The sequence below is a fragment of the Ceratotherium simum genome, chromosome 22 (assembly GCF_057802395.1).
Source record: "Ceratotherium simum simum isolate JZ-2026a chromosome 22, ASM5780239v1, whole genome shotgun sequence".
NCBI lineage: Eukaryota > Metazoa > Chordata > Mammalia > Perissodactyla > Rhinocerotidae > Ceratotherium > Ceratotherium simum.
Genome location: NC_141921.1, coordinates 29,273,041 through 29,299,410, shown reverse-complemented (window position 1 = coordinate 29,299,410; position 26,370 = coordinate 29,273,041). Strand labels below are relative to the sequence as shown.

The 26,370-nt window shown below is 41.5% G+C and overlaps 2 protein-coding genes across 3 annotated transcripts; one reads left to right on the top strand and one right to left on the bottom strand.

The window, feature by feature from the left end:
* Positions 1-841: 841 nt before the first annotated feature.
* DNAJC8 (DnaJ heat shock protein family (Hsp40) member C8) lies at positions 842-21,222 on the bottom strand. Of its 2 annotated transcripts, XM_004425826.3 has the most exons (9): positions 21,061-21,222; positions 18,377-18,478; positions 14,237-14,293; positions 10,933-10,999; positions 10,323-10,417; positions 8,691-8,762; positions 5,569-5,660; positions 4,624-4,699; positions 842-1,676 (listed from the first exon to the last, which is right to left on the bottom strand). In XM_004425826.3, exons 1-9 carry the CDS (start codon positions 21,136-21,138, stop codon positions 1,554-1,556), a joined length of 762 nt encoding a protein of 253 aa, XP_004425883.1. In that variant the 5' UTR covers positions 21,139-21,222; the 3' UTR covers positions 842-1,553. The 2 variants fall into 2 exon arrangements, with proteins under 2 accessions (XP_004425883.1, XP_087302579.1); XM_087446453.1 differs by lacking the exon at positions 4,624-4,699.
* Positions 21,223-23,502: 2,280 nt separating this feature from the next.
* Positions 23,503-25,589, top strand: ATP5IF1 (ATP synthase inhibitory factor subunit 1). Its single transcript, XM_004425827.3, has 3 exons — positions 23,503-23,657; positions 23,750-23,841; positions 25,318-25,589. The coding sequence occupies exons 1-3, from the start codon at positions 23,571-23,573 to the stop codon at positions 25,463-25,465; spliced, it is 327 nt and encodes a 108-aa protein (XP_004425884.1). The 5' UTR covers positions 23,503-23,570; the 3' UTR covers positions 25,466-25,589.
* The last annotated feature ends 781 nt before the right edge of the window (positions 25,590-26,370 follow it).

Below are 26,370 nucleotides of genomic sequence, written 5' to 3'. Positions count from 1 at the left end.
GAGCTGTGATGACCACATAACCTCTAAGGAAGGGGTGGGTGTATACACACATATGCTGAAGAGAGGTGGGTGTCACTTTGCCTGTCTAGAAGAGATAGCTGCTGCTTCCTGCACAGGACAGTCTGCATTACCTCATGACCTGTGTCCCTCTGCAGGGTGACAAAACATTTCCCTCTCTGCCTTGGTCCGGTTTTAGCTCGAGCCACCCCCACCCACCACCTGTGCTCTAATTCATCTGTGGTTTGGACGTGCTCAGCTGCACTTGGAAGGACAGGAAGACACTCACACTTCTGTCCCCTCCCATAGAGAAACAAATCAAAGTGGCAGTATCTGTTGATACTATAAGACATTGCGCCCTTGTGACTACTGCACCTCTTCACACATCTACAAAACATTGCAAAAAGTCTAGTTTTCAAGTTGCCCAGTTTCTCCTATCATCACATTTTAGGTGTCACTTTTCTATTTCTCACCTTATATCCATCCCAAGGGCTGATCCTGTCTCTCACAGCCAGCAGGACATTTAAATACACACTATAAGCTGAGTGCTTTCATACATTATTTCATTTAATTCTCAAAATAATCAGTATCTTCATTTTACACAGAAATAATATTGGCAACACCCACTGAGCACCGTGGTAGCTACCTTATACACGCCACGGCCAGTCCTCCCTAAAAGCTGCCACGGTGATCTATATTCCCATTTTGTAGATGACAAAACTAAGGTTCAGCAAATAAGTGGTAGGGAGCCAGGTCTGTCCAACTCCAAAGCATTTCAGAGTTGGACCAAGCCAGACAAGAGACCCACCCCTGGGATAACACCCAAGGACGAGGACATCAATGGTTAGGGTATAAAAATTTATTACACATACAGAATATTACCACTAACAAATGCAGACAAGCTAGGACACAATGGTACTCGAAGGAGGATGGCTAGCTCTTTGGAAAGTGAACAGGTTTGGGTGGCTTGGCGCCTCATGCCACGCAGATGGGTCAGTCAGATGGGACAGCACATGCCAAACACCATGGGACGTCAGGGCAGCGAGGAACTGCTCCATGTGCCCAATGCCTTCCCCATCTGACCTAGGGCTTTGAAGGATGCCACACCCGAAGCAAGCAACTGAAGCAAAGGGCGGCCCAGGCTTCCTAAGGTGGCCCAGGCTTGTCTCTGAAGTCACAGCAACACCAGTTTAGGCAATATGTTTAATTGGATGATTTCCACAAACTATACACGAAGTTTCTAACCATCACAATTGAGTGAAGTACAAAACATTAAGTTACAGGCTGTGGGAAGGGAAGGCAGCACCAATGGTGGTACCTTCCAATCCTGACTGGTCTAGGGGTATGGGGTGGGGGAGGGTTTTCTTTAAAACCGAGCCCCTGATTTCAATGTACAAAAGAATTACTCTGATCGATATTAAATTGTATTGAAAACAAAATGGACTAAAAAGCAAATACTACTCTATGTTGGGGTGGAAATGGGAGGAAAGAATGAGTCCTTCAAAGCAGGAGGGGAGACAGCTGGGGAAAGGGTCTGTGGCTGTGACCCCAAGCGGTCACTCACGCTGCTCCATTTTTACTTTTGGTGGTCTCAGGAAGGTCCGATTTTTCTTCTCTTTCTTCCCCTTTGTATTTGCTTGGAAGTTTCGCCAGCTGTCCACACGACCATCTCGACTTTCCTAAGCACAAAAGAGTTTTGACATGAGGAAACCAGTTAACGAGAGGAAGGGCCTGAACTTGCTCTGCCACCCCCTGTAGCCCAGCCCAGCTAAGCCCTCTGGAATGATCCAAGAGTAAAACAGGGCAGAGCTTCTTCCCCACTTCCATGGGCGCAGGAAGGTGTCATGCCATCTCTAGAAGGCAGGATAAGCCACAGGTGGGAAGAGGAGGACAAATGAGTAACATGCATCAAAACAATGAGGCCACCGCCATTTGTTGGGGACCTCTGCGCTAGACATTTAGCATATGCTACTTCTGATCCTCACAAAAGCCGACTGCACTGTAATCAACAACTACAGCAAAGTCGCAGGGGACAAAATCAATCTACAAAAATCAGTTGCATTTCTGTATGCTAATAACGAACTAACAGAAAGAGAGCTCAAAAAGATAATACCATTTACAATTGCATCAAAAAGAATAAAATATCTAGGAATAAATCTTCCCAAGGAGGTGAAGGACCTATACAATGAAAACTACAGGACATTATTGAAAGAAATCCATGATGACATAAAGAAATGGAAAGACATCCCATGCACATGGATTAGAAGAATAAACATAGTCAAAATGTCTATGTTACCTAAAGCAATCTACAGATTCAATGCAATCCCAATCAGAATCCCAATGACATTCTTCACGGAAATAGAAAAAAGAATACTAAAATTCATATGGGGCAACGAAAGACCCTGAATAGCTAAAGCAATCCTAAGAAAAAAGAACAAAGCTGGAGGCTTCACAATCCCTGACTTCAAAACATACTACAAAGCAATAGTAATCAAAACAGCATGGTAATGGTACAAAAACAGACACACAGATCAGTAGAACAGAACTGAAAGCCCAGAAATAAAACCACACATACACAGACAGCTAGTTTTCAACAAAGAAGCTAAGAACATACAATGGAGAAAGGAAAGTCTCTTCAATAAACGGTGTTGGGAAAACTGGACAGCCACATGCAAAAGAATGAAAGTGGACCATCTGCTATCGCCATTCACAAAAATTAACTCAAAATGGATCAAAGACCTGAAGGTGAGACCTGAAACTATAAAACTCATAGAAGAAAATATAGGCAACACACTATTTGACATTGGTCATAAAGGAATCTTTTCGGATGCCATGCATACTCAGACTAGGGAAACTAAAGAAAAAATAAGCATGTGGGACTTTATCAGATTAAAGAGCTTCTACAAGACAAATGAAACCAGAATCAAAATGAACAGACAACCCACCAGCTGGGAGAAAATATTTGCAAAACATATATCTGACAAGGGGTTAATCTCCATAATATATAAAGAACTCACACAACTGAACAACAAAAAAACAAACAACCCGATCAAAAAATGGGCAGAGGAAATGAACAGACACTTCTCCAAAGAAGATATACAGATGGCCAATAGGCACATGAAAAGATGCTCAACATCACTAATCATCAGGGAAATGCAAATCAAAACCACACTAAGATATCATCTTACACCCGTTAGAATGGCTATAATCACCAAGACAAAAAACAAGAAATGTTGGAGAGGATGTGGAGAAACAGGAACCCTCATACACAGCTGGTGGGAATGCAAACTCGTGCAGCCTCTATGGAAAACGGTATGGAGATTCCTCAAAAAATTAAAAATAGAGATGCCCTATGACCCAGCCATCCCACTACTGGGAATCTATCCAACGAACCTGAAATCAACAATCCAAAGAAGCTTATGCACCCCTATGTTCACTGCAGCATTATTCACCATAGCCAAGACGTGGAAGCAACCTAAGTGTCCCTCCACTGACGATTGGATCAAGAAGATGTGGTATATATATACAATGGAATACTACTCAGCCATAAAAAAAGACAAAATCGTCCCATTTGCAACAACATGGATGGACCTGGAGGGTATTATGTTAAGTGAAATAAGCCAGAAAGAGAAAGACAAACACCGTATGATCTCACTCATATGTGGAATATAAACCAACATATGGACAGAGAAAACTGTATAGTGGTTACCAGGGGCAATGGTGGTAGGGGGTGGGCACAAGGGGTGAAGGGAGACACGTATAGGGTGATGGACAAACAAAAATGTACAACCAAAAATTTCACAATGTTATAAACTATTAAAACATCAATTAAAAAAAAAAAACTGCACCGTGTAGTGCCACTGGCATTTCACAAATGATGGCACTGACTCAGACAGGTTAAATTATTTTCTCAAAGCCATATGGCTAGCCAACAGTACAGCCACTCTTTCCACTGCACATTCCTTCTGCCCCCTCAAACTTGGATGGAGGCTCAAAGCCAGCACAATGCCTAGCCAGTTGTGCTCAAAGGGCCACTAGGATCTCTTCCTCCTTAGCAAGGGGCCTACTCATTTTCTCTCTTTGCATACCTGCAGTCGGACAGAAACAAAGTCATCATCGCTGGTTAGCCAATCCCTAGCCTGAGTTCTAAATCTTACAGAAGACAAAACCAAATATTGCTCAATTCAGGAAACTGGCTGAGCACCTGAAGGATGTAACCAGGGTGTCACAGAGCAGTCAAGTTCAAAAGCCATTAGTCTCTCTGCAGGCAGGACACCAAAGTCACAAGAACCTCAATTTCTACCAAGAGACCTCGAAGTAGGGCACTACTCCATGTTTACACCCTAAATTAAATGCGCAAACCATTTTTCTTCAGCCCACTTGGCAGCTGTGCCTACCACAATCTCTAAAAACTGTTCAGGGATCCTCACTGCCCTTGCCATGGCTACAGAGCTTAGAGGTGGCCGAGCCAGGACTTATTCTCCAAAGCTCCCACTCCTCCCTCCATATCCCATTTCCCTGATTGTTTGCCCCAATCCGTCCTGGGAATGCTCCAGGGACCAAGTTTATAGGCTTGGAAGTTTGCTTATGCTGGAATAAGGATCCCTGGCCACCTTGGAAATTTACCTCAAAGTTTTTCTGCCACTCCCTTTCTCGTTTGGCTTTTTCTTGAGCTTCAATCTCTTCCTCCCTTTGTCGCTTCCTAGGAGGAAAACCAGGCCGTAGTATTTACATGATAGTGAGAGACTGTGTTAACCATAAAAGTTAAGGCATGTCCCCACAGAAGCAAGCAGATAAAGGAAATCAAGTCCCTAGAGTTCTACAACGATGGCTGCCTGGAAAGGGCTCAAAGCTCTTTCATCAATGTCTCACACCAAAACATGCAGATGAGACTGTGGGCAGGGCTGTGGAGCAAGATATAAATACCCCTGTTACACAGTCATCAAAGCCCAGCCATTACTAATAGGAAGTTCTGGGCTCAGTCTGTGACCAAACTATCTGGAGAACCCAGGCCCTCTCACTTCATTACATTCCAATAGCAGAGGTTCTTACTCAAGAGGATCTCTGGACAAAAGCCTATCCTAAAACAAGGATACTTCACAATACCTGAACTAGTAAAACCTAGTTATTGCTAAATAACAATCAACAATACAAAATACATAAACTAAATTAACCTCAATATTTTGACGAGCATGGGAAATCCTACTTTAGGACAATAAACATTTTGTAAGTGATTACTCTGTATGATACTACATACTCACCAAAGCTGCAGCCACTAGTCACACACGAGGCTCTCGCCTCAATAACTCTGCCTATTTCACTCCACGAAATCAGGAAGAAAACACACAGCACTCTCAATTATAAACTCCCTAAGAGTAGGTCTATTCAGTTTTTCCTAAAAGTCAGAGGGAATTTCTCACTCTAGTGATTCAAAAGTTTGGCTGTTTCAGATAACTATTTTATTCTCTTAAATGACCTATTTCATAATCCCTTCATTAGGAAAATCCCCAGTGACCAATGTTGGTGATCTAGGTATTTAAATATGATTTAAATGAATATACTGATATATACCTTTCATGCATTTCTTTGGCTTCTCTCTCTTTCCTTTTAATTTCCAATTCAGCAAAGAGTTTCATGGTCTGTTTGTATACTGCTTGTTTGAACTACAAGAAAATCAAGAACAAAAGAAAATAAAAGTAAATATTTTATCAGCAACTTATAATCAAATACTTTTAGATGGAGCCCAAGACAAAAGCAGATTAGAACCCGGCAAGGAAAAGAGACTCTTCAGAGAGAACCACTTAATGATGCTCTCTTAGGAGATAAATAACATATCCGCCTATGAGATCTTCCCACTTTCACCATGTAGATGATACATAAGCACCTTACTCTAAAAAGCACAACAAGGAAAAAAGTCTACCTGCTTACTATAACCATTTGAGATTTTAGAGGGTCCTTTCCTCCAAAGGACTTCCAAAAATAACTTTCTTTATTTTCACAAATATTTTATAATTACTCTGTGCTAGGCACCAAGCTAGGTACTAGAGATATGAAGTTGCTACCAAGCAGACCAGTCTTAGGGGTCTACTGACTGTGGCAGGGGTACTAGTTGTCCTCCCTCCTCATCTCATTATCTGTTCTCCCTCCATCTAAAATCCCTTATCTTAAGGCATATGGCCACCCAATGTAAAAGTCTGTTATTTCCTAGGCTTCCTTATAGCTGGGGGTGGCCACATAACTTAAGTTTTAGCCAACAGGATGTTAGGAAAAGTGATGAAGCAATTTCCTGGGATGTTCTTAGAAGGAGCAGGCTTATCCCTTCTTGTCGCCTTCCCACCTTCCTCGATTCTGCTGTTTGGCACATGAGTGAGGTGATGACACATCCTGGACTGTGAGGATGAGGGCAACGTCCTTGTTGGGAGAGCCACAGAAAGGAGGAGACTAAGTCCTTGGCTGACATACGGTCCGGGGCTGCCATACCAACGGCCATCTTCCCAAAGACTATTATACAGGAGAGTAAACAAATCGCCACCTTGTTCAAACCACCATCATTTTGGGTTTCGGTTGCATGCAGCTGAACTTATATTCTAACTAATATACTGACAGAAACAGATTAACACATTAGACAGAAAACAGAACTCTATCTTTAAAACTTTTTTCCCCAAATATAAAGTATTTTAAATATACAAAGAAATATAGAAAATAACCCATCATGCAGGTTTCATAGGGCCTACACCCTAAAATCAGAGGCAATGGACCAAAGAGTGATGTATGGAGAAAAAGGAAAGTCCCAAAATTTCTGTCACTTCTCTTTAATACTGTTTCCTGCCAGGCACTGCTTAATGAAGTGTCAATGCTGACAAACTCCAGTCCCTAACGAGGACAAATGTCAAAGGAGTGAAGGAGTCTGTAATGAATATTTCAATATCTTTAAAAGCTCCAAACTCTCCTGGATGGGCAGTTACTGGTGATTTTTAATTTTTTTATATTTTTATGCTTTTTCCAAAATTTCTATTATTAGCATGTATTCCTTTATAATTAGAAAAAAAAAGGGAACTAAAAAAAGTTATGGTCCTTAACAACTCAGGAGGGCCAAGGAGTACTTGTAAGAGGGTCTTCAGAAAAGACTAAAGAGGATGATTAAAGGGAAGAGAAAATAGGACTCAGGAGAAAAAACTAAATATTGGAAAAGAGTAAACCCAAAACAGGTGGCTAGTGGAAAAGATGACCTAATAGTTCTCAAACGGTGTTACTACACAGAACATAGGACTGGTCAGTGTTAGCAAAATCACTGAAGCAAGAAGTTGCAAGAAAGTTTCCCTAGCAAGACAGCCTCTCCTCTATAAAACTTTAAAACCAAGATACAGGGGCCGGCCCCGTAGTGTAGCGGTTAAGTGCACGCGCTCCGCTGCTGGTGGCCCAGGTTCGGACCCCGGGTGCACTGACACACCGCTTGTCAGCCCACGCTGTGGCAGCATCCCATATAAAGTAGAGGAAGATGGGCATGGATGTTAGCTCAGGGCCAGTCTTCCTCAGCAAAAAAGAGGAGGATTGGCATGGATGTTAGCTCAGGGCTGGTCTTCCTCACAAAAAAAAACAAGATACGTACATGGATAAGTTACATACTGACCTAAACTGAGGCAAGATTAAGATGACTTTAAATTTTCAGGCTAGTGAGGCAATTAGACACAAATATTTAAGTAGAATCTCTTAACCAATCTCCACTAAATAACTCACTGGATTAACCAATACTCTCCATTTCTCTGTAAATTATTATCTGGAGCACAATGAGCACTTGTGGCTAGGAAATAGCTGTTAACCAAGAGTCCTTTGTGGTTGTTCCCAAAGCTATCTATGCCAGCTGCAATTACTACTACACTTAAGTGATTTAAATATCATAGAAATTGATGTCATTATAAAAACAAATGTTTTTATATGTTTTATAAACTTGTTTTATAAGCTTGTTTTTTTTAAACTAAGTGGAATGCTTTAGAAAGATTCAATAAACATTGAGTCCCTAAAAATAACTGCTACTGAATTAGATACCAGTGAGACATCTGGAAAAGACTGAAAACAGAATCATAAATGTCTAAGATTTTCCTCTTGGTTTGCTTCACAAGTATCTAAATTTTCAATGTACTTCAAAAGAAATTAAAAGTAGAAACTATGGATAATGCTTTGTGCGTGTTTTATAAAACAAAGTCAACTGCAAACTCCAATCAGGAGACACACACTCAAAAAAAAGGCCAGAGCCCAATGTCAAAAAAAGGGTAAATTTTGGGCCCGCCCAGTGGCGCAGCGGTTAAGTGCGCCCACTCCACTTCAGCAGCCCAGGGTTCGCAGGTTCGGATCCCGGGAGCACACTGACGCACCGCTTGTCAGGCCATGCTGTGGTGGCGTCCCATATAAAGTAGAGGAAGATGGGCACGGATGTTAGCCCCAGGGCCAATCTTCCCCAGCAAAAATAAGGGGATTGGCATGGATGTTAGCTCTGGGCTAGTCTTCCTCACTGAAGAAAAAAAAAAAAGGGTAAATTTTTTAAAAGGGTGAATGAATGTACATTTAATATTTTAAGTTAAAATAAAATGTTTATAGCATATATGCATCATTCTTTTAAGCTTCCCTCTCTTTAACCCACTAGTCAGTGAACTCAACTGCACAAGATATAGTGGCTCTTTCCATATTTAACTCACCAGCTCAGGATCATCCTCTTCCACATTTGTAGGTTTCCCTTCCTTCTTTAATTGCTTTTTTCGCTCTTTCACCTAAAAAGAATTTTTTTTCATCAAAAGATGAGCACTTATACCTTGAGAATATCCACTGAGTTGCACACATATAATATGTGCACTTTTCTAAAAGTATAACAAAAAAGTTTGCATTAAAAAAAGATGAACTTCTCCCCTGCCCTCCAAAACAGCAATGCAATCAAGGAAAACTAGGAACCAGTTTTCTCTAACTCATCTAAAATCCATCTACCTGGAATGATGAAAGGGGACCAGAAGGGAGTTGTCCTCAACTCATGAGATCTTGGCCAGATCAAAAGAGCCTTTGATAAATTGAACAGATTCCTCGTTTATCTTTCGCAGCTTGTGGTTATGTTTATAGCAAAGAAAATATATTTGTCAAGTTTTAGAAGAAGCTACAGAATATGTGGCATTAAGTACTGTTTTTCTGGCATTTCTACAACTGCATTCTTGATCATTTTGACTGTGAAACTCCCTTAAACCAATAATTTTCACATCACATTAACTGATGTTTTTATCACTTAGGCCACCATTGAGATCCAAAACAATTAAATATATCCATTCACACAAGAATGACATTACTCCATTAAATAACCATTCAGCCTATTATACCAGCAAAAACCCAAGTGGCTTCTAAGCTCAGAAAGGCCCTACTGCCACCTTGTGGTCAGAAAGACTGAGGGTGGCTTCTTCATAGGCGAAATACAGAGGAAGGGTAACTACCACAATGATACAAGGAGAAACCGTCAGGTACTTTTCTGATTTCTACCAGAACTGGGCCCACAGGTGCCACTTCCAATACATGACCAGCTGGACACAGTTATGTTGGTCCATCTCCCCTTTTTACGCATGTTCTTCATTTAAATTGGACTCATTATTGTTATTGGTTAGATAGTTATTCCAAAGCTCTTCAAAGAAAAGGTCACATCCATATTCACCCCCGACTGAAACAGCTCTTACAAATGGGCTCGAGATTCTTGCCCCAGCAAGTAAAAAATTAAAACAAAGACCTTTCTTACCTCAAGCAAGCCATCCTAACATATCCCACCACTCAGGAGATTTAGGTAATGAAAAAAATAATGCCAGCAATAACTGAATTTATTTCAATTGAGTCCTTCCCAACCCTGTTATTAATACAGACATGTACCTCCTCTTATTTTTAAAAAAATTTACTCACATCCCCTTGCCAGCCTTTCTCAAGCCCCTATTCCAACCCCTTCACAGGGACAAGAATAAAAACCAAGGGTCAAGTGTCACCATGGCTGCTCTACTTTTCCACTCTCAGAATGGGGTAATGTGACAACATGTGATGAGAGGGCAAGAAGAGCCCTCTTTCCACAAGACAGGACTGGTAAGGAAAGAGGCTGGAGCAGTGTCCTAGTTACTCCTCATCCTGAGCTCTAGGGGTGAATTATAGCTTTAGGCACACACTATTCATGACCACCACAGCAAAGTGGTGGAGACCACATAAGTAGTCACAGGTATGCCAGGAGGCATTGCTATGTTAACATCTACCCTCCTATACGGTGCCCAAGGCTTGCTAATACTTCCTGTAAACACAGCAGCACTATAAATACTTACAGTGTGTTCCACGTATTCTTTTCCTGCCTGAATTACATCCAGGGCCCTCTTCTTTTGTTCCTGATCCAGTAGCAACTTGTAAGCTTTGTCCACAGCTAATGCAAAACATTGAAATTAACTGTTTCTGCAAACACCCTCTGAAAGTCTGAACTATACTCAGGCAGCGTAAATGGACTTGTGCCATCTAAAAGCACTCCCTACTTTGTTAAATTATTTACTGTTGTTAAACTAATTAAAAAACACACTATAGCAATGGCTTTCCCTGAGAGCCTTAGAAAAAATTAAATATACACTCAAGGCTAAATATACCACATCTAGATTTAATTCAGTGATAAAACACTTCCAATTATTTTTTATGTTCAAAGAAAAAAAAAAGATCCTATGCAATAACAGTCTTTGTTGGCATATAAAAGCTTTAACAAAGCAAACTTAAGGTCTATTTCTTAAACAGCAACATTCTGCTTTGGAATGACAACTCTTCTACTGAAAACCACTGCTTCTTCATGACCAGAAGACAAAACTATAACATTCTTTTCTTGATCTAGGACAAGGAACAGTTAGTCTCTACCAATGACAATATATTAGTCAGAAGAGGTAAATTTACAAATACCTTCAAAAGCCTTTTGTGCTCTGTCAGCATCATCTTGATTTTTATCAGGATGCACCAATATGGATAACTACAATAAGAGAAAAGTTAGGCCTGTCAATAAGAGGAACATTTTAGTAACTCCTCGCCTGCATTGTGTCCCTAAAAGCAAAAACTCTAAGGTATTAAGGCAAAAAAGATTGTCACAGAGGCATTTTAAAAAAATTAATAAATATCATAAAATGACTGGAAATACTGGTTTTTATCAAAATTCAAGCACCAAAGAGTAAATGCACAACTGGGAAACATTTAGGGTTTTAATCACAAAGTTGAGAACAAAAGTAAGCCTAGCATTATGAGGACATTGTGCTGATCCACAGGAGAAAGTAGATTGAAAAGTACCGAGGTCCAATTATGTTCCTTATACTGAGGACTGAGGCGGCTAACACAGGTATGAGACATCATCTCTTTCCTCCAAGAACTTTTAATTTAAAGCAGTCATTCTCAGTTCTGGCTGTGCTCCAACCCTGCGAAGCTTTTTAAAAATACACAGGTCTACTCGCCACTTTCAGACCTCTGAATCAGGCTCTGGCATCTGTACTTTTTAAACCTCTACTAGACTGGGTATCAGATGATAGTAAGGAATTAGTATTAATTTTGTTAGATGTGACAAGTAGTTAAGCAAGAAAATGTCCTTTTTTATTTTGGGGGATATATGCTGAAGTATTTAGGGGTAAAGTATCATGGTGTCTGTAATTTACTTTACAACAATTCAGCCAAAAATATATAGTTAATGAAGTGAACTGTAGCATAAAGATGGTGAGTATTTGGGTGTTCACTGTTCTATTCTTTCTTTACAAAATATAATTAAAATTTGTTAAAATAAAAAACAAAAATCTCCACAGGTGTGTCTTTCAGACAGCCAGGGTTAAGAACCACTGCCCTACTGCCAAGTGACCAACAGAAACCTCCTAGTTGGAACAGAGAGACTGCTGGGGTAGGACAGCAACTGGGGATTCTAATACTAAACCCAACATTACTGGAGCCAGCATCTAGGGGTCTAACCCCAACTTCAATCACCTACTAGCTGTGAGATCTTGAGCAATTCACTTAACCTATCTCCACCTCAGCTTCCTCCTCCGTAAATGGGACAATTCTAGGTACCTACATCTCACTGAGTTGTCGTAAGGATGAAATGAGACAACGCAAGTCAAGAACTTAGCATACTAACGCACAACAATAGTTAGCATATAAAGAGGACAAACTATATGCAAAGACCTATTCTAAGTGCTTTATGTGTATTACCTCATTTAAATCCTCATTAACCACCCCATGGGGTAGGCACCATTATTACGTTGCATTTTACAAACGAGATTAACAGGCACAGAAAGGTTGAAAGTAACTTACCCAAGTTCAAACTGCTTGTAAGAGGTACAGCCAAGATTGAAACTCAAGTCATACAGCTCTAAGGGCCCATACTCTTAACTATTAGATCATATAAAGACTAAATAAGGGGGTGGCCCAGTGGCATAGCAGTTAAGTTCTAGAGTTCCGCTTCGGCGGCCCAGGGTTCATCTGGTTCAGATCCTGGCCGCAGACCTACTCACTGCTCATCAAGCCATGCTGAGGCGGTGTCCCATATAGAAGAGCTACAACTATGACATACAACTATGTACTGGGGCTTTGGGGAGAAAAAAAGAAAAAAGAGGAAGATTGGCAACAGATGTTAGCACAGGGCCAAGCTCGCTCAAAAAAAAAAAAAGACTAAATAAGAACTCTTACTGAGTTCTTTGTATAGCCACATAAAAAACTGTTTTGAGGGGCCGGCCCGGTGGCGCAAACAGTTACGTGCGCGCGCTCTGCTGCGGCGGCCCGGGGTTCGCCGGTTCGGATCCCAGGCGTGCACCGACGCACGGCTTGTCAAGCCATGCTGTGGCCCATACAAAGTAGAGGAAGATGGGCATGGATGTTAGCCCAGGGGCAGTCTTCCTCAGCAAAAAAAGAGGAGGATTGGCAGATGTTAGCTCAGGGCCGATCTTCCTCACAAAAAAAAAAATTGTTTTGACTATGGATTTTTTTTTTTTTTTTTTGATTTATTTATTTTTCCCCCAAAGCCCCAGTAGATAGCTGTATGTCACAGCTGCACATCCTTCCAGTTGCTGCATGTGGGACGTGGCCTCAGCATGGCCGGAGAAGCAGTGCGTCGGTGCGCGCCTGGGACCTGAACCCAGGCCACCAGCAGCAGAGCGTGCGCACTTAACCGCCAAGCCACGGGACCGGTCCCTTGACTATGGATTTGAATGCTTGCTTATTAAATTGGGAAAGACTGCTAATGCATTACATTAAGAAACTTGAAACTTTAGAAAAAGGAAAAAAAGCTGAATTTACATGCAGAGTAGAACTCAGGAAGGGAAAAAAGCTATAATATTATATAATGGGAAATGATTGAGTAGGCAAAGATAAAAAACATCTTGGCTTAATAGTAGATCAGAAGATGATTATGAGTCAGCAATGTGGGGGCAATTACTGTATTGAAGAAGCATAACACTGGATATTAAAAAGTATATCATGCAGGAGCTGAGAATTATACTAGCATTGGTCAGGCCCTATTAAAATATGAAGTACATAAGAGATATAAAGCAGTTGGGGAAAGTTTAAAAAAAAAAAAGACATGAAATACATAGAAAATCCAATGTGCAAAGACAGATTACAGGAGTCTGATTATTTAACTCATAGAAGGAAAGGCTAGGAGGTCAAAACTGTCAAAACTGAAAGGGTTTTTAAAAAGGCTACTATAAAACTTTATAGCTTGAGTTATTAAATATTAGAATGGGCAAGAATCAGAGGTTGCTGATCTCCTTTCCTGGAGATCTTCCAGAAAGCACTCTTTATATTAAACCAAGTATCTCTCGGGTATTCATTTAAGTTTGCAAAAGATAAAATTATTGGGGAATGGGGTCGAAAAAAAAAACTGTTACAAATCATTTAACATGTTCTCTCCTGGAAGCTGGGGGATTGAGTAAGTATGACCCCAAGTAAGCTTGACTATTCTACCTTGTACTTCTCCCTCTAATTAAGGGGCTGGAGAGATTCTATTTGGATATAAAATTCATTCTATTCAGAGGTAAGCTATGGTCATTAAATTATTTATGATTTTATGTCACTATGAGTTTTTTTTTTAAGAGTTACATAGCCTTAAGTTAAAAAAAAAAAAAAAAAAAAGGTTAACTTTTGGCCCAAAAGTCATAAGAGCAGATCCTAAGAAAATCATGTGCTTAATACATTTTCAAAAGATTCAAATTCCATCTGTTACAGAGAAATACGGTACCTGCCGAAACCTCTTTTTTATTTCTTCATCTGTCACTTCAGGATCTATCTGAAGAACCTGCAAGAATCAAAATCAAAACTGTAAAAGAGATTAAAAGAATTTATAAATTTAAGAGGTGTCCAATAATTTATACATATTATAAACAGCATCTAGAACAGTGGCTGGCACACAGTTCTAAAAAATGTTCAAGAAATATGAATGAGCAAATCAATAGCAATAATAGCTATACTGTTTTAGTGTTCTCAATTAATACAGTAGTTACTTTCACTTCATCAGATAAGTAATAACTTACCTCACACCCAGAGACATGTTTCCAGACCATCAGAAAATGTTGCATTTCTCCTTCACTCATTAAGAAAAGTACACCCCAATCTCTCCACCTTTGCAAATGTGGAGAAACCACAGCAAACAAAAAATTAGGCTGGCTAACCTAATTTTCACCTCAATCCAGAAATGCCCACTTGGCTCCACTTTATATCTATAATTTACATGGCTGAATGGTCCTCAACCCAGAGAGAACATCAGAATCACCTGTGGACACCTGAGAGCAATGCCTGGGGCCCACTCTAGGAAAGTCTGATTCTAACTCAGTAGAACTGGGGTACAGCCAAATGGCAGGAACATCTGTTTCAGCAACACTTTTAAAATAAACTGAATCATTCTTCTCCAAGCCTGGGTATCCTGGTGTTGACATTCCTTATCAAGGATTCTGACCCCATCACCACAAATACATATATTTATTCAAACACTTATATAGTAGCTACTACCTGCTGAGCACACTATGTACTAAAAATGCAAAGATAAATAAGCAGAGGAAACATATTTTTTTTAATCATCATATAATAAGTGCATTTTTAGGAAGAGAACATTATAAGATATACAATTAAAGCAGATGATTTCATAGTGTAGTCTATGGATTCAACATAGCACCTATTACTTATTTATTTGGTATTCAAGGCCAGAGGAAGGTGCTGAAAGGGCAGAGGTTTGCTAGAAATTCAGAAGAGCAGGCCCCACTTCAGTGTAACTGAATCAGAATCAACACTTCTACAAGATCCCTAAGTCATCTGAATCACATCCAAGTTTGAGAAGCACTAGTAAGCACTGATGGAGGTTAGAAATAAGTGCATTCAAAGTTAGTAGACTGAGGATGAGTTAAAAGGGGCAAAGAAAAAAATGAAAATAAATCTTGAAATGAAAAATACAGAGCCAGGGAAATTAAAACTGAAAAGTAATCTGCCAAGCTTAGTCAGATGCTTATAGCGTCTTAGAAAAACCTGGCAACAAGTAATATCAAGATTAATAGCAAGCTTTTAAAACAGTCCAAGAGTCTACCTACAGCAGTAGAGTTACTGGTAGGCAATGAAGCTGAAATCACCACTGCATTCAATAGACTTTTGAAGGTTATGACAAGAGCATACCCATTCTCAAATGCTAGATGTACAATCAGGGGTGAGGGAGAAGGAAGAAGAACTTGAAAACAAAGAACTCTCGAGTCAGTGCGCCCCCTCATACCTTCCCAAGAGAGAAAGGAACTGGGAAAAAGTCACTCAAGAGGAAGAACACAGCCACATAAGATGTACAGATAAAGGGAGGTAACTGTACACATACAAATAGTCAGAGGACAACCTTACCTTACCTTGGATCTGGGGAAAAGAAATGCATCAGAGCAAACCAAAGGCCAACAAACGCCAGAAGGTGTCCAAAATGAATGAGAAAGGATGGAAAACCTCCCAGTTCGCAAAAAAACCCTCCAATAAAGCTACAGCCTACAGCATGAACTAACCATGCCAAATATAATTCATAAACCTTGACGGGTTCCCAAGGTAAAAAAATAAAATAGCTATAATTGAGATTTTTAAGACAATTGGGGCCATCTGAGTGTGGAATCTATTGGATGATGTTATTGAATTACAGTTATTTTTCCTAGGTGTGGTAATGGTGGTAATGAGCAAATGTATTCTTGTTTTGAGGCGATGCATCCTAAAGTACTCAGGCATGAAGCATTCCAGAGTCTGCAGCTTAATTTCAGATGATTTGGCAAAAATGAAGAGGGTACGTATAAACACACACCCCCAAAAGTTATTTTTCCAAGAGTTACATCACATGCACACTGATCTCTGGCACAAACATTCACAGAGTGCCTTCAAAGCTAATCGAACTCCTTTTCTATCTTTAAGAGATGGAGGTGCCATATGTGGCCATAACACACAATGAAGACAACGGGCCTATATCTGTGGCCCAAACCTCTTTGAAGCCTGCTTTATACATTCAGTCCAAACTTTTGGAGCACCTAGGATTACTAGATATTGTGCTCACTACTGTTCTCAGGGAATTTAAGGTCCAGCAGGGAAGGGACAGACAAGTAACAATTCTTACAAAAATGATAAATGCCATATTACCAATATGGCTCTAAGGACACACACAGGTCTGTTCAGATTCTTGGAAAGTTTTTCTGAACTCCTATTGTGTCTCAGGCTTTGAGGACACTTCAATAAAAAATCCACAGTCCTGGACCTCAAAGAGTTAATTAATTATCACACAGAAAGAAAAATGCTTGACTGTGGCATTTATGTAAGTTTCAAACTCAAATAAACTATAATAGTGTCCTTTGGGATCTTCTGCTTGAAATAGGAATCCAGTCTTAGGTCACACCTGAACTCTCTGACCCACTGATAATGTGCAAGTTCCAGAGTTCTGTGATATAAATACCTTTCTTTCCAATGTGCTGAACAAAATAAACAGAAAACAAAGTCTGTGGAGTTGCTTGCTCTTAAAGTTAAATCAAAAGAAGGAACATGGAAAGGGCAGGACTGAGCAGGGGCACAGGTTCATCTAAGCTTATGGAAGTAAGTAAGGGAGGGCCCTGAACCTGACAATAACTGCAGAAGGCATAAGAAAGATCTCACATAATGGCTGAAGGTTAGAAATTATCCAAATAGGGAGCTGTAGAGATGGCAGGAAAAAAAAATGCTTCCTGGATAAGGATTTCTATAATAAGACCCCTAATTTCTCCCTTTTCTACCTCCTGCTCAGTAAGGTGGTATATAGGAAGACTATTCACATTTCAATTGATAGCTGAGAGGACAGTTATTACTGCATTACTTCTCCTTACTAGGAAAAGACCAGTCTGTTTACCTCCGTAGAAAAATCTGATTCATTTAGATGTCTCAATAGATGTTACATAAAAAACAGAAGTCACTGATTTCCTAAATCACTAGGAACACCTAACTCTGACTTAGAGTCAAAAAGCAACTTTAGGGGGTCAGCCTAGTGGTGTAGTGGTTGGGTTCGTGAGCTCTGCTTTGGTGGCCCAGGGTTTGCTGGTTCGGATCCCGAGCACAGACCTATGCACTGCTCATTAAGCCATGCTGTGGAGGCATCCCACATACAAAATAGAGGAAGACTGGCACAGATGTTAGCTCAGTGACAATCTTCCTCAGGCAAAAAGAAAAAGACTGGCAAGACATGTTAGCTCAGGGCCGATCTTTCTCACTCAAAAGAAAAAATTTAATTAATTAAAATGTATAAAAATATTTTATGTAGTAACATAGCATTTAAAATAGCATGAAGTGTACGATACTCATTTTTAAATAAAAAAGTTTTGAGTATAAACAGTTAAGAGTGGTTATTTCTCTTAGGTGGGATTATACATGATTATTTATTCTTGCTTTCTCTATAGTTCAGATTTTTCTAAAGAAATATGATTTACTTTTATCATCAGGAAAAGTTTAAAGTTATAAAACTAAGGAAATCCAAAAAGTGTATCTGCTTGTCTGTAACCTTGTGATCATTTTTTGGTTGTTGGGTTTTTTGGTATTTTTTTTATTGTGGTGAAACAGAAAAGTTTTAATAAGTAAATTAAATCAAAGATCCTAAATTTATCAAGACTAGCTATCCCTTCACATATGAAAATATATCTGTATATTTTTGGGTTGCTAAAAGATGATGGAGAATATTTGACAGAGCAAAGACCATTTCATTTTCCTTAACATGCTGCCTCCCAAGCTCTGCTCACAAGACCACCACCCAAGTTCAAGTCTAACTACAATACAAATTAGATGTGTGCTCTAATGTAAGTCTGCCTGCAGCTATGCAAAGCTCCCCATCAGGAGGCCACAGCAACATCAGACAGCTCACCTCAAATGGGTTCAAATTGAAGTAGGAGGAACCAGGACGGGTCAATCTTTCAATCTGATTTTTGGACGTTAGAACTGAATCTCTCTTCTCTATTTGTTTCACCTAAAATAAAGGGGATAAAAACTTCATTAGTAAAGATCAATAGTAAACTCTGAATTGTCATCCTAACAAGTTACTCACTGACACATTCAGCAAACATTTATGTGTCTAAATGTTCAAGATATTTTACTAAACACTTTAAGGAATAATTACAACCGCTACCATTTACTGAATTTTAATAATGTAAAAACTTTACACATATTTATTCCTCTCAACAATCCTACCTGTAGAGACTACTATTATCCCCATTTTGCAGATAAGAAACTGAGACTTAAACAGGTTAACAGACTTGTTCCCAATTACCCAACTTGTAAACCAGAATTTTAACCCCAACAGTTTGACTCCAGAGCAGGCATCAAGAAGATTCAAAGATAAATAAGTCACAGCCACCACCCTGGGAGCTTCCACTCTAACAACAGAAGATATACTTGTGTGTGTTCATACTTAATTTACAACTTTTTAAGAAAGGAAAAATATAATTACACTGAAATATATACTAAAAGCAGCATTAAAAATGTATATGAGGGGCCGGCCTGGTGGCACAAGGGGTTAAGTGCACGCACTCTGCTGCGGTGGCCGGGGATTTGCTGGTTCGGATCCCGGGTTCACACCGACACACTGCCTGGCAAGCCATGCTGTGGCGGCATCCCATATAAAGTGGAGGAAGATGGGCACGGATGTTAGCCCAGGGCTGGTCTTCCTCAGCAAAAAAAAAAAAAAAAAAAAAAGAGGAGGATTGGCAGATGTTAGCACAGGGCTGATCTCCTCACCAAAAAAAAAAAAAATGTATATGAGAGGGAGCAAATAACTCTGCCCACCTAACTCTAACGGAGTTATTAGAAAAATCCCTGACTTGAAGACAGTGCTAAGAACAGGCACCAGGCAGTCCTGGGAAAACATCCTTGGTGCCACTGCCAGAATAAGAATGCTAACTGGAATGAATCTCTGGTGTGTTATATAACATTTTTATTTCTATTTTCTATGGCCAAAACAAGATTAGAAAGAATTTCAGTAACATAAAAAGACACTGTTTCTCAATATCTTCCCTCTTCACTCATTTTAAAATAGCATGCCACTCCCTCCTACTCTCTACCTTCTTTCCCAGGCTTATTTTTCCTCAAAGCACTTATCACTACCTGACACTATATTGTACATCTGTTTACCGTTTATCCTTCTCCATAGAACGCAAGCTCCACGAAGACAGGATTTTTCTCTCTGTCCTTCACTACCGAATCTCCAGCACCTAAGCAGTAGCCTAGTACATGTCAGGCGCTCAATAAACACTGGTTGAATGATGACTGAAGGGTCCTCCTTTAGGTTCTTTCCCCCATCCAATTCAAACAAACCAGGATTGCTTTCTTTTTTTTTTTTTTTTTAACTAAGAGAGAGTAAGTGAAACAAGTTTCACTATAATTAGTAAGTAGTCATTAGAGGCCAATAAATTATGGTACCAGCGCACCAACATTTTCAAAGGAATCAGCCATTTCAAAAGGACAGGCTATAACGAATGTGCTAATTTCTGTTTTTAAAGTTACTACTTTGGAGAAACTACTATGTAACAAGCACTGTTACAAATACCAGACATAAAAGATGAATGTGACATGCTGCTTAACTCTGAGCAGTCCACAGCCTGGTGGGGAGCAACCCCATTCCTCAAATCCACGCCAACATTACGAGGTTCGTCTTCAGCCTTGCTTTAACTCTTAGAAAGATGCTCCTGTTTTATTATATTTTATGAAACCCTTCCGTACACATTAATTGCTTTAACCTTCATAAAAACTCTTGTTTTAATATTAACTCTCGTTTTACAGACGTAGAAACTGAGGATCTGCAAAATCAATGCCTTGAAAGAGTTCGATTGCAGACAAATTAACTGCCTTGCATAAATCCAATCAGAAGTCCTCTGACTCCAAATGGCATGCTCTTCACTTATTCATGCATTCATTTACTCAACATACATTTACTGAGCGACCGCTATGTACTAGGCGCTGGAGATGCGATAGTAAAAGAGGCTCAGACCAACCCTACTCCTGTCCTAACATGATACCAAGCTATCTGCTCTAAGACCTGGAACAAATTATTTCACCTCCCTAAACCTCAGGTTTGTCATCTGTAAAATGGAGATAATGCCTACCTGGCATGATGCACAGTGCCTGGCGTTCGCGAATCGCAGAAATAACCACTAATACAACTCATTATAGAGAACTAAGTGTAGAAAGCGCTGCTGTTTAGAATAAAATGGGGGCCAAGACGGTTAAGTCGCCCCCAGGAAGGCCCAGCCCCTGCCAGCCCCGGACTCCGCGGACTTGGGGAACTCTGCGCGCGCCCAGGCACTTCGTTGGCTACACTCGCCGTCTCCTCGCAGACGTCGGACCCCCCTCCCCCGACCTTTTCCGTTGCCCAGGGCATCCCCCAGCAGCTAGCAGGGAGAGATGTACACACGCCCCCAGCCCCCCGCCGCCCCGAAGGCCGAACAGGAGGAGCCGCCCAACGGTCCAGGCCAGGAGGACCACTGCCTTCACCCGCTGGGAGAGCAGGCCCGAGCGGGGTCGCCCGGGTGCCACTCTTCCTCACTCGGTGTTCACCTCACTGTAGAAGGTCATAAATGCTTCTTCTGTGCTGCCTCCGCCGGCCGAAGCCCCGCTCTCTCCTGGAGCCGCCATTTCCCCGGCCCAGCCACCACGTGACTCTTCTGCGCAGGCGCTGCCTCACGTGATTCTTACAGGCCCTCTCTAGCCCCGCCCTCTTCTTTGCGACCCTTAAAGGGCTGGAAGCCTAAGGGGGCACTTTTAATCTACGTTCGTAAATTGTTTTTTAATTGAGGTGAAATACACATAACACACAATTAACCACTTTAAAGTGAACAATTTAGTGGCCTTTAGTACAGTCACAGTGTTATGCAATCACCACCTCTATCTAGATCCAAAACAATTTCATCTCCCGGAAAGGATACCTGGCACCTATTAAGCAGTCCCTTCCCATTCCCCCTTCTTCCTAGCCCCTGACAACAACCAATCTGTGTTCTGTCTCTGGATTTACCTATTCTGGACATTTCATATAAATGCAGTCATACAATATGTGACCTTTTGTATCTGGCTTCTTTTACTTAGCATAATCTTCAAGGTTTGTCCAAGGTATAGCATGTATCATTACTTCATTACTTTTTATGGCTGAATAATATTCCACTGTATGTATATACCACAGTTCATTTATTCATTCATCAGTTGATGGACATTTGGGTTGTTTCCATCTTTTGGCTATTATGAAATAATGTTGCTGTGAACATGCATGTACATGCATTTGTTTGACTACAAGTTTTCAATTTTGGGGGATATATACCTAGAAGGAAAATTGCTGAGTCACATGGTAATTCTATATTTAACTTTTTGAGCAACTGCCAAGCTGTTTTCGACAGCAGCTGAACCATTTTACATTCCTACGAGCAACGTATGAGGGTTGCAATTGCTCCACATCCTCACCAACACTTATTTTCCATTTTTTAAAATTGTAGCCATCCTAGTGCCTAAATGGATCTTTTGCACAAACAGAAAGACCCTCTACTTGATGCCTAGCCTAGGAGATAATTAAGAAACAGCTGTATCTGAGAACTAGAAACAGAGTTTCTGAAACAGGAATGGCACTTAAATATCATCTAGAGGGGCCAGCCTGGTGGCGCAGCAGTTAAGTTCAGGTGTTCTGCTTGCACGGCCTGGGGTTCGCCAGTTCAGATCCTGGGCGTGGATCTATGCACCATTCAGCAAGCCATGCTGAGGCAGCGTCCCACATAGAAGAACTAGAACGACCTACAACTAGGATATACAACTATGTACTGGGGCTTTGGGGAGAAAAAAGAAAGAAGAGGAAGATTGGCAACAGATGTTAGCTCAGGGCCAATCTTCCTAAAATGTATATCTTTCTCTCTAGAAACACACCAAATCATTATCACTAGGTAGTGGGCTTGTAAGTGATGATTATTTCTATTCTTCTGCTTTTGTGTTTTTCCAAGTTTTCTGTAGTGAACATTTGAAAATGTGCCCTGCAGCCATTTCCTCCCATTTAAGTCATACAAACTAGGACTGGTATTTTTTCCAACCAAAAGATGATCAACAAAAACAGTTCTACAGTTTCATAGAAAGCAAAGAAAGTATTTTTATAATCATGAATAAGATAGATAATCTGGCCCAATCCTCTCATCTAAAAGAGAAAAAAACTGGGCCCAGAGAGAGAAAATGAGGTAGGCAAAGGCTATAAACTCCTGTCTTGTTCACATTTGTTAGAGGGCTGAAGGAACGTCAAGGCAAAGCCTTCCCTAGACTTCTACTCATGCTCTTTTCTACTTCATTGCACCATATTGCCAAAATTCCAGTTAACGTATTAATGCATTTCACAAATATTAATTCAGTGCCTATTTGATCAAGGCCCTGATAACTTCAGAAGGTGAAAAGTGCAAAAAGAGAGAGAAACAGAACAAAACAGGGAACTATGATAGAATGACTAAGGAGGTCAGGGAAGGTTTCTCTGAGAAGGTGACACTTAAGCTGAGACTTGAGAGTGAAATGTCAATGCAACGAAAGAACATTGACACCTCTTAAGAGACCAAATACATACACACAAAAAAATTTTTTCCGAACAACCCTAAGTCGGGGCATCCGGGACTTATCCCCGCCACGCCCATTACCCATCTTATTGACGCTGGTAGTCCAGGAAAAGGAAGACTGCCTTTGGGTTGTTTAATAATAACAATTTTAGGATTGGAATCGTGGGGTGGCAGTGGATGCCACGCCTCACTCTGAGGAATCCAAGAGCCGAAATGCCGCCTTCTGACCTTCTCCTCCCCTCCCTCTCCAATCTCCTCCATTATTTTCCAGTCCTTTAGCCTCTGAGCCCTTGCTAGGAATTGGCTAAGAATAGACCCGCCTCTCGCTCACGATTCGCTGCGAACTACAGGAACCCCGCCTCCTCCCTCTCATGATTCGCTACTCCTAGGTTCATCCCGCCTCTCCACCGAAACGATTGGCTGCCCGGCCATCAGCGCGGTTAGCGCCTATAGAGAGGCTGCGCCTCCAGTGACCCGAGAGCTGCGGCACTGACAGCAATGGCAGTCACGGCTCTGGCGGCGCAGATGCGGCTCGGCGTGTGGGGCGCGAGGGCCATGCAAGCCCGAGGCTTCAGCTCCGAACGGGTACGCCGGCGGCAGTGTCCGCTGCCCCAGCCCTGAGCGCGGATCCCATCTTCCCCTCCGCGCTTTACCAATGTCCCGGTCTTTCTCCGCAGTCAAAGGATCACGACGCCCCTGCGGGCTCGATCCGGGAGGGCGGAGGGGCCTTCGGAAAGAGAGAGCAGGCTGAAGAGGAACGATACTTCCGGTGAGGCCCACGGGGTCCCGAGTCCAGCCCTAGATCTCTCAGGGCCTTCCAGTCCCCCCACCCATCCTTCCCTGGTGCCCTGGGGTGCCCTATCCCCCAACAGAACTCCCGGGCCCCCGAACCCATTACGCCCAACACTTGAGGTCCTGACTGTTGCCACCTACAGGGCGCTCCCAGCCCTGCCAAATGTCCCAAGGCCCCCAAACGCCAGCCATTTCCACCTGCGGGTCTCCAGAACTCGCAAACCACGGCTCAACTCTTCCTGAATCATTTACCATCCCCACCCGTGGAATGCTCCCCAGGTCGTGCGAAACGCCCCTCAGATACTTCGCAGAGTGCCCGGATCCGACCGTCCAATACTTGCAGACCCTCTGAGCCTGACTCCCTCGGCCCTCACCCACCTTTCACCCCTCTACGCACTCTTTTGTCCTCTACACGCCTTAGTTTTGCAAGCCCCGCAGGGATGGATTCCCTGACTCTTCAGACCCTCTCAGCTGTTTCTAGACCCCCACGTCTCTCCGCCAGAGTGAGTGGGTCATATGAGCTGGTTGGTGGCAGCTGCTCACGGTTGGAATCCACACATACACACACTTCCTGGAGACTTTTGCCCTGCCCCGCCCAGCCCAGCCGCTGGGCTATATAGATTTCTCTCTCTCTCCTTTAGAATCTGGGCCTGTCTACCCTCTTTTTCAGCCCTGAGTTATCTTTTACTGACTTCTGTTCACGGTGGGGAGCAGCATGGGACTAATCTCGCTTCTGCTTCTCCTTTGCCCTATCTGTTCACTTCTGCCCTCTCTTGCTCACTCTTAAGAATCATCACCATGGCACCTGCCATACCAGAGAGCCAAGGTACAGCCCTTAGAGACCATCTAATTGGGCCCTACATTATACAGTTAAGGAAAACTGAGGCCCAAATGTGGCCAAACCAACGTTTGAATCGTCCCCTCTTGAGTCTTAAATTGGACTGCCAAGTACTGACCATGCAGAGACCCCTTCTTTTTTTTCCTTCATTTTGGCCTTTACAGTGAGCCATGCATTTCTCTAGGCAAAGAAAGCCCTAGATAAATTGGGAGAAGATGTGACTATTTGTCTTTAACTATACCCCTTTGTCGACCCCCCTCCTTTTGCTCTTTTTTCCCACAAAAAGGGATTCTCTTCTCTGGGTTGTTCCTCTAATAAGGTATTGGAAATTTATGTCACACCTCTCTGGAGTTTTCTACTCTAGCTCATTAATGATGGAATTTCAGGTACTAGAACCAGGAAAATGAAATCATTTGGGTCATCTAAAGATGGATACATCTTAAGATGGCGTATTCTTTCAGTAGTGGGGCTTAAGGAGGTAGAAGAGGATGACCAGCCAGACTCGCATGGGATTGGGACTCCTGTGTCCTTTGCCTTAGGTATTACGGGTTACGCATAGAGATCTCTTTGGGGTGAAGGATTGGGATTAAACCCAGAATGACTGTGTCCTTGTAGAAAGCGGACTAAAGAACAACTGGCAGCCTTGAAGAAACACCATGAAGATGAGATCTCTCATCATGTAAAGGAGATTGAGCATCTGCAGAAAGAAATTGAGCGGCACAAGCAGAGGATCAAGACACTAAAAGATCATGATGATGATTAAGTGCACGCAGTTCCCCATGGAATGGCTACATATCATTGCCCACTTCTAAACCAGACATAGTTCTGGTTTAATTAATATCTAACTGTGTGCTGCCAACAGATTATAATAAATTGTCATCAATGTACTGTGTCTAATGCCTTCTTCTACTATCTGGAGAGGGGTAAGGGGACACACTACTGGACTGCTAAAATGAATCAGAGAGGGTACCTGCAATAGGGAGCTTGTAGACAAAGCACAGTGTGGTAAGTGCTATGCAGCATGGGGAAGAAGGGAGGAGACAGGTGATACAGGGAAAATCCCCTTTCCTATCTTGACACTACTCAAAGGTGTTCAGAGAAAGCTTCTTGAAGGATAAACCTCAATCCAAGGCATAAGGACAAGAGCAGCCTGGAAAACAGGAACAATGGCTTAAAAAGATACAATGCAAGGCACCATCAGTCTATTTTGCATTTATATAATGGATTACTACTTCCCATGAACTAGTTATCCTTGTTCTAATCATCCTTGGGCAGATTGAGAGAACTGGAATTAGAAGTCATATATTGCTTACAGTTACTCAGTACACTGGAGTTGAGACTTTGTGTCCAGGTTTTTCCACGCCTCATCCAAGCATTAATAACAGAATCAGAATTATTTCTTAGGTTATATTTTGCTTTGCCGAGTGTACTCTTAATTCAAATTAGATTCTAAGGCCTTGTTTAACTAAATTGTTACACAAACTAGTTGTGTGACTAGGCAAAAAAAATTTGAAGTGACATTTTGGGCCATTAGCAAGACATTTTCAATTCACCAGTTCCATAGATCATTTGCCCCAGAATTGTGATGAGTCATTTGTTGCAAGACCCCATTACACAAAGGCCTTTAGAGCCACTGAATGACAAAACCTTGGACAAGTCATTGACCCT